Source organism: Microtus ochrogaster, linkage group LG3, assembly GCF_000317375.1.
Source record: "Microtus ochrogaster isolate Prairie Vole_2 linkage group LG3, MicOch1.0, whole genome shotgun sequence".
Taxonomy (NCBI): domain Eukaryota; kingdom Metazoa; phylum Chordata; class Mammalia; order Rodentia; family Cricetidae; genus Microtus; species Microtus ochrogaster.
Window position 1 is genome coordinate 46,292,911 of NC_022029.1, and position 8,613 is coordinate 46,301,523.

At 44.0% G+C, this 8,613-nt stretch overlaps 1 protein-coding gene across 9 annotated transcripts in view; it reads left to right on the top strand.

The window, feature by feature from the left end:
• The window catches only part of Dtnb (dystrobrevin beta), a 209,021-nt gene that overhangs the window by 12,211 nt on the left and 188,197 nt on the right, over nucleotides 1-8,613 (top strand). For all 9 annotated transcript variants that reach the window (XM_013351397.2, XM_026785974.1, XM_026785972.1 and 6 more), the window contains exon 2: nucleotides 8,504-8,571. In XM_013351397.2, the coding sequence (XP_013206851.1) occupies nucleotides 8,505-8,571 (67 nt within the window). In that variant the 5' untranslated portion in view covers nucleotide 8,504. The remainder of the gene's footprint in view (nucleotides 1-8,503; nucleotides 8,572-8,613) is intronic.

The window sequence follows — 8,613 nt, forward strand, 5'->3', positions numbered from 1 at the left end:
CTGTAGACCAGGCTGGTCTCGAACTCACAGAGATCCACCTGCCTCTGCCTCCCGAGTGCTGGGATTAAAGGCGTGCGCCACCATCGCCCGGCTGCACTCTTAGTTTTTGTGCCTTTTAAGTTCGCTCTTGAGGTAATCTGAACCATGAGCTTGGTTGAATGAGCAGGCCTCTTAGTGTCTGCAGGAGCTGGTTCTAGGCAGGGATTTGGATGTCAGCATTTTGTTTAGGAGGTTATCCCAGGAAAAATCTGTTGGGCAGAGAGAAGTGAGTTGGGAACAAGAAGATATCAAACGAAGGGTTAACTTGCCATGGTGTTACTGGGAGAGTAGCTGTGACTTGTTCTCACTGACAGTTTCTAGGAGTCCTGTGAAATGGGTGTCATGGAATGGGCAAGGCAGCAGTGGCCCTTCTCTTCCGTTCCCATCAGCCATCGGGTAAGAATGTCTCCAGGTGGTAGATTTATAGTGTTTCAGACCTGCCCTGAAGGAATCAAAATAGACTCCAGAGCTTGGGGTGGGCGTGGGGGAGTAGCTGCTGCCAGTCTAGGATGTGAGGTCTTGGTGCAGTATAGGCGGTGTGGGGGGGAGGGAACCCTTCGACACCTTCCTTAATCCAGCTCGTTTTCTCTGGGATGTCATTTAGGCATTGTATTTCAGGCTTAAATGAGTCATTCCCACAGAACGTTAGGATTGGCTCCAAGTGTTTTTCTTTTGTTAAATCCTGATTCATGAGCCAGCGCCTCCTGTCAGTCAACACGCTTTTTCTTATCAGCATATCCTGGGCCTCCAAGTTCAACACTCTCAAGATCCTTTCCCAGATGTGTCTTGCAGTTACTCCATCCAGGTCCGGCAGGTGATTGTTAAATCAGCTCCTCTCATCCCAAAGCAGGCATAGTACTTCTCTGTTCCAACTAAGAAGTGTGGTTGCCTCCTCTTCTTTTGAACAATTTATTTATTAAATTTTAATTTATAAAATTTTTATCTTATGTGCATTGGTGTTTTATCTGCATGTATGTCTGTGTGAAGATGGAACTCCTGAAACTAGAATTACAGACAGTTGTGAGATGCCATGTGGGTGCTGGGAATTGAACCTGGGTCCTCTAGGAGAGCAGAGCACTCCTAACTGCTGAGCCGACTCTTTAGCCTTGACCTGTTGTTCTTACTGTCCCAGAGACAGGGGTAGATCTTGGAAGATGAGCATCTTTCAGGACGTAATCCCAGCACAAGCCTTTGCACAGGAGAGACTGTCATCTGTAGCAAGAGGGTCAAAGCTCTGTTTACGGTTTCTCAAGTCTGTAGATTGTCTGTGTCTCGCTGCCCTGACACACACAGCCTTCTGATTGGCAGCATTCCCCACCAGTGTGGTTTGGTCATTAGAGCCAGTGAGTACACGGACACAGTGTTCACTCCAGATCCAGATCCGTAGTTTATGCTGTGGTTGACTTGGTGTTGTGCATTCTTGGGTTTGAGCAAACGGTCTAATGGCATGCACCAGCCATCATCAGACCAGAGAGCTCCACTGTGCATGTATCCTTCCCTGTTCACTGAACTCATTGCCCACCTCAACTCCTGTGTCACCAGTCTTAATTGGCTTTGTAGTTTTGCCTTTTTATGGATGTCGTATAGTTAAAACTGTACTTTTTGTCCTTTTTGGATTGGTTTTTGTAACAGGGTCTCATTTAACCCAGGCTAGCCTTGAACTTAGTATGTGCTGGGATTACAAGTGTTCAGCACCATTCCTGGGTCTAGGCTTTTTTTCCCTTAGTAATTTTCAATTAAGTTTCTTCAATGTCTTAATGATTTTGTGGTTTATTTCTTTTTAGGACTGAATAGTTGATCTCTTCACCCATTTAACCCCATGTGGTTGTTTTCAGGATTTGCGAGTTGTGAATAAAGCTGCTGTGAATATCTGTGTTTTTTTTTTTTTTTTTTTTTGTAGATGTACATTTTCACCATCTCTGCCTAAATACCAAGGATTGTATGTTAATAGCACATCTCGTTATGTAAGAACCTGGCCAACTGTCTTCAAAGTGTGTGGACCTGTTGCTTTGCATCTTCACTAGTGCATGGTATCGTCTGTTCTCCACTTTGGCTGTTTTCATAGGCACATAGTGCAGTCTCCTTGTTTTAGTTTTCTTTATGTGCTTGTGTGTGAGTGTGCAGGCACACGTGAACATGTCTGTGGAGGCCAGAGACCCTTTTGTTGTGTTGTTGCTATTTTTGTTTTGTTTCTTGAGATGGGGGAGTCTCACTATTATAGCCTTGGCTGACCTGGAACTCACTCTGTAGACCAGGCTGCCCTCAGACTCACAGAGCTTCACCTGCTTCTGCCTCCTCTATGCTGGAAAGGTGTGTGCCCCCACACCTGGCCCTAACTTTTTACTTTTAGTGAAATTTGGTTTAACAGTTTTTTTTTGGTTCTGCCAGTGGTATTTTACCTAAAGAGCCCTCCCCAGGACTGGAGAGGCAGCTCAAGGGGGGAATGCTTGCTGTGCAAACATGAGGACTCAAGCTTCTGCGGATGAAGCCATGCCTGGCCATGTGTGCACCTATAACCCCAGCATTGGAGAGGGGGAACAGAGACAGGAGGATTTCTGGGGCCTGCTGTTTGCAAGCCGATCTCCAGGTTCAGTAGAAGACCCTGAATCAGAGGATTAAGGTTGAGAGTGATAGAGCACAGCACCCTGTCTTCTAGCCTCCACAGGTATGGGCACAGAGACTTACGCCATACATAAATATACTGCACACACACCGTACACATGCTACACCCCCACACCACACACCTGCACACACAGACCCGCACACACTACACCCACACACACCACACCCACACTCTCACCCCCACACCACACTCATGCACACACAGACCCGTACCCACACCACATCCACACACATCACACACCCCCACACACTAAACCTCCCATACCACACCCATGCACACAGACCCGCACACACCACACCCACACACCCCCATACCCCCACACAGCACCCATGGAAACAGACCCGCACACACTCGCACACACACATACACACAGAATCATTATCTGCTGAATGTGGAGGCCCACACCTGTAGTCTCAGCTCCTGGGAGGCTGAGGCAGGAGGATTACCACAGGCGGAGGCCAAGACTGGACTACCTAGTTAAGTTTCAAACCAGCCTAGGTGTGAGACCTTATCTGAGGAAACAAAAACAGAGTCTTTACCATAACCCCAGGTTGTTCGTTTTCTCTTGTGATTTCTAGGCGTTGTGTAGTTTTATGTTTTAACATTAGGCCATTTTGAGTTAATTTTTGTGACAGGTATAAAATCTGTGTTTAGATGAATGTTTTTGCTTGTGGAAATTGGACATCCAATTCTTCCAGTACGTTTTGTTGAAAAGACCACTTTCCTCCATTGGCTTGCCTTTTGATAGTTAGTCTTGAAGCTTGTGGTGTCTGGCCTCCATCTCTTCCTTCCTTCCTTCCTTCCTTCCTTCCTTCCTTCCTTCCTTCCTTCCTTCCTTCCTTTTAAAAGATATTATGGCTCTTCTTAGGTGTTTGTCTTCTGTGTAGACATTAGGGTGAGTTTGTTGATATTTACCAAGTAACTTGCTGGGAGTTTGGTTGTGATTCCATTGAATCTAATAGATTGAGTTTGAAGAAACTGGTGTCCTGACAATGTCTATTCTTCTTATTTATGAACTTGGAGTCTAAATCATTTATTTAGTTTTATGTTGATTTTTTTCACCAGTTTTATGGGTTTCTTCACATTGGTCTTGTGCATGTTTTGCTATATTTGCAGGAAGTATTTGTATTTTTTGAGGGATGATAGCATAAGTGGTATATTTAAAACTTATTTTACTAGCTTTATTCATTTTTGATTTTATATGTGCACCACATGTGCATGCATATATGTGCACATGTGCTCGGTGCTCATGGAAGTCAGAAGAAGGCATCGAATGCCCTGGAATTGGAGTTAGTTGTGAGCCACCATCAGACTTGGGTCCTCTGCAAGAGCAACAAGTGCTCCTGTAACCTGAGCCATCTCTCCAGGACCTCTATTTTTTTTTTAATAAAATTAAAAAATTTATTATTCATTTTTATGTAATGGTTATTAATTTCATATTCTAGTTTCTTGCTTCTCATAGGAAATGGATAGTTTTTTTATGTACTGATCATGTATCCGCTACTCTTGCTGAAATTGCTTATTAGTTAGCAGACTTTGGTAGTTCTTTTGGGTGTTCTGCGTAGATGATCATGTCAAGGTGGACAAAGACAGGCTTATTTCTCTCTTATTTTTCATTTCCTTTTCCCCTGGCAGTTTTAACTCCTATGGTTTTCCATGGCAGCTGCCTTTTCTGCTTCTGTTGCCTTCAGTATGAGATTGCCTGGGAGCTGGGGTAAGAGGGAGTTAAGGAGGAGAGGAAAAGAAGCTGGGGGATTTCTTCCATTCTGCTTTAGCTTTTTCTGGAAGCAAACCAGAGGGCTTTCCTGAGTGTTTTTTTTTAGCATGTGCTACAAGGCACTGTGTGGGGAGTCTGGCAGTTTGGAGTTCAGGCCTGGGGCTATGTGAGAAAAGGGGTAAACATGCCTTCTTGGGTGGTCACTTTAGTCCAGCTGCTCAGGTTTATTTCCTGTTTGTGTGTCCTCAGTGACTCCACAGGCATCTGTCTGGGTTTAGTAGTTGTGCTCAGTGGCTGAGGTGGTTATAGATTTACCCCAAATTCCAGGATCCAGAACTCTCTTGGGCTGGGTGTTTAGGAATTATCTGTCATCTGCTGCAACTGTCTATTGCCCTATGGGAGTGAGTAACTTTGCAGGTTTCTTGGCTAGAGAATGTCCAGCCAGCTTGGAGGGAGCCCTCCAGGGAAAAGTGCAGCTGTTACAAGATAGCCAGTTCCCAGCAATAGGAAAGTAACTAAGCTACCTGGGGAAGGGATGGACATCTACTGCACTGTTACTGTTTATTTGTTTCCGATTGACATGTCTCCAGTGTCTTTTCGTAAGTTGATCTTAGCCACATCATTCAATGTGTGTGTGTGTGTGTGTGTGTGTGTGTGTGTGTGTGTGTGTTAGGGGATGTTGTATATGCTTGTGCTACCTTGGTGCTTCTACAAGATTGATGTTAGGTGTCTTACTCTTATTACTGTTCCTGTTATTTTTTGAGACTGGGTCCCTCACTGAGCCCGGAGCTCACTGATTGGCTAGATTGGCTGGCTACTGAGTTGCTGAGATCAGCTTCTTCCACCCCCCCACCCCCAGCACTGGGAATTACAGGTACATACCACCACACCTGGCTTCTTTTACGTGGGTTCTTGGAATCTAAACTTAGGTCCTTATATTTCTGCAGCAAGCAGGCTCCCCATTTAGCTATATCTTCAGCTCCTGCCTCATTCTCTTTCAAACCTCTGAAGTATACTGTTTACTTCTACAATAGAATGTAAATTATTGAAGCATTTTCATAATGGGTTTTCATCTTTTCTTTTTTCCACTTCTCTTCCCTTTGAAGTCCCCCCCCCTTCTTTTGAAAACAAGTATACAAAAACAAACAAAAACTGGATGTATTAATTACTTGTCTTGTTGATGATTCAAAAATGCCTGACTAAAGCAATATAAGAAAGGGTTTATTTTGGACCACAATTTGAGGGTCCAGTCCACAGTTACTACTGGAGCCTGAGGCAGGTGGTCACATTGTATTTGCAGATGGGAAGCAGAGAGATGTGCAGATAACTCCTTCTACTAGCTAGGCCAGTATCAAAGTTCCACAGACAGTGCCACCAGCTGGGGACAAAGTGTTCAGACGCATAAACCTCTGCAGGACATTCACATATAAACCATAATACTTGGTGAAGTGTCTGTGATTTTTATGCCATTTTAGCAACAAGGAATGCATCTTAGGGTGATTAAAGCACATTTTCAAGGATGGACGTTCAGTAATGGAACTGAAGTAAAGGCCATGGTATGGTTGTTTTTATTTCGACAATGGGCACATATTAGCTTAATGGTAGCCAGTCATGTAGTAATTCGATGTTAATTATTATTGCTATAAATAAGATTGGCAAGCTTTTCCTTACAGGGCCAAATAGTAAATTTTACTTTAGATTTTTCAGGCCACAAGTTCTCTGTAGCCTGCACTGTAGTCTGCCATTGTATGAATAGAGAAATTCTGCCATACATAATAAAGTGATGAAGCCAGGTATAAAAACACATGTCTGGCCAGGCAGTGGTGGCGCATGCCTTTAATCCCAGCACTTGGGAGGCAGAGGCTGGCGGATCTCTGAGTTTGAGGCCAGCCTGGTCTACAAGAGCTAGTTCCAGGACAGGCACCAAAGCTACAGAGAAACCTTATCTCAAAAAAACCAAAACAACAAAAACAACAACAACAAAAATAAAACCACATGTCTGTAATCCCACCATTCAGGAGGTGAGGCAGGAGGATTAGGAGTTCAAGGTTTTCCTCAGTTGTATACCACGTTTGAGGCTAACCTGGATTACGTGAGACCTTGTCTAGCCCTCCTTCTCTCTTCTAAAATGAAAAAGGAAACAGAACTGGCTAGGTGTGGCTGTGTTGCAGAAGTAGATGGCAGGTCCTGTGCAGTCCTGCAGTTCGCCAGCTGTCAGCCACTAGCAGTTTTCCATGCGGTGGTGGGTGCTGAAATTGCCTGGCAGTGGGGCCATCTAGATGACCCAGGGTATAGATTGCGTCCCAAGATTAATCTGGAAATAAAAAGGAAATTTTAGAAAACAGCCATTAAGAATTCAGCCATCTCTAGGAATTTGCTTTTTCTGCTTTGAGAAAAGTGAAGTAAAGGAATACTACAGCAGACAGAGTACCCTCTGACTTGTGAAAGACATCATGCAGGACATGGTGGTTATTCTGTTGCCATCTGTATTAGCAGTTGCCTTTGTGAGAGACCGAGTCTGGGAGAGGGGAGTCGCAAGCTTTTGAGTGGCCGCTTCCCTTTGTAATTACAGGCTACTGGAACCAACTCCTGTTTTTTCTTTAAGTCCTAGATTTTATTAGATTGTTTTTCTGTTTCTGGCTGCTTTTTCTTTGACTTAACTTTCTGTTTAGAATTCTGTTCAGTCACATCTTGGTCTGGTTGAAAAAAAAAAAGAATTCTGTTCAGAATTCCTTTGATTTGGGGTAAATTGTAACCATGACGTGTGTTGAAACATCCCCGATAACATTTCCATGACCTGGGATAGGGTCATTCTTGACCAAAATGTTATTTATGGGATGTTAAGGAATATGTTTACATTTAAAAGTCTCTTTAGGGTATAACTAAACTTGGCTATAACCAGGCAGGCGACTTGTTTTCGTGAATGTGCAGTTTATATAGTTGCCATTTAGTCTGTGATCATAAGATATTCGAGAATGGTTTGTACTAGTTTAATGTATAACAGTTTACTCTACTCAGGGTAGTTATCTGGTTTATGTTCAGGAGAACTTGGCACAAGTCGGTCTGTATAATGGGTGGTGTTCTAGCTTTTTCGACTTCAGAGATCCAGACATCTGTAAACAACAATTACACGAGAGCTATGTTCAAGAGGGTTGCGATCACACTGGTGCTGATCTAAGTGCCCTTGAGCAAGTTAGCTTTCTCGGCATCTGTTGCCTAATCTGTGAAACAGGAGCAGCAGTACTAATAAAGCAGGCACGTGGGATTTTTGTGAGACAGGAGCAGCAGTACTAATAAAGCAGGCACGTGGGATTTTTGACCCTAGAGGAATGCAAGTGATGCTGTTGCTTTTGTTTTTGAGACCGAGTCTTTCCATGTTGTCTAAAAATTCTCCTGTCTCAGCCTCTCAGGTAGCTGGGAATTGACACTTGGTTCCACACATGTGAGGCACAGCCCAAGACAGTCAGCAATGACTGCTATTGCTATGTGATAGGAAGGTCCCTTTGAGGAGCTCCTTAGCTCAGAGACAAATATCTTTTTAATATTGTGTCACCCAAACCAGAAGATTTTGTCTATCTTTCATGTGTAAGTGGAAAACTCTCATGTTCTTTACTGTGGGTTTTCATTCTGTTGTATCTGAAATCATATTTAGTAACATACTATGGTGGTAGAAGAAATGGTCTCAATATACTCAGGGCTCTATAAAGAAAATAATCAAGTTGAAACAATGACATCCTTAGCCAGGCAGGACGGTGTATGCCTGTAATTCCAGCACTCAAGGCTGGGGCGGGGGAATCGCTGTGAATTTAAGGTCAGTCTGGGCTCTGTTGTGAGGTCTGGAGCAGCCTGGATGAAAGTATGAGTCTCTAAAGAAAAGAAAAGCAGTCCACGTTTTCAGCCCAGGAACTAAATGTGCCAGCCCCTGTGAGTACTGACTGCCCAGCGTCTTTGATAAGCTGCTGGGTGATGGGAGAATGGCTCACCTTTCGGTGGGAGGCCCCACTGTATTTATGCTGCTGTAGAATGTTCACTGTGGTTTCTTGCACCTCTCACAGCTGATGATAAGTACTTGGTTGAGTCGTCATTATCATACCGTGGCTCATTATGTCTCTCTTCATCTCCAGGATGATTGAGGAAGGTGGGAACAAGAGGAAAACCATGGCGGAGAAGAGACAGCTCTTCATCGAAATGCGTGAGTGTCCAGGACTCCCATGCATGCAATACTGGGGGGGGG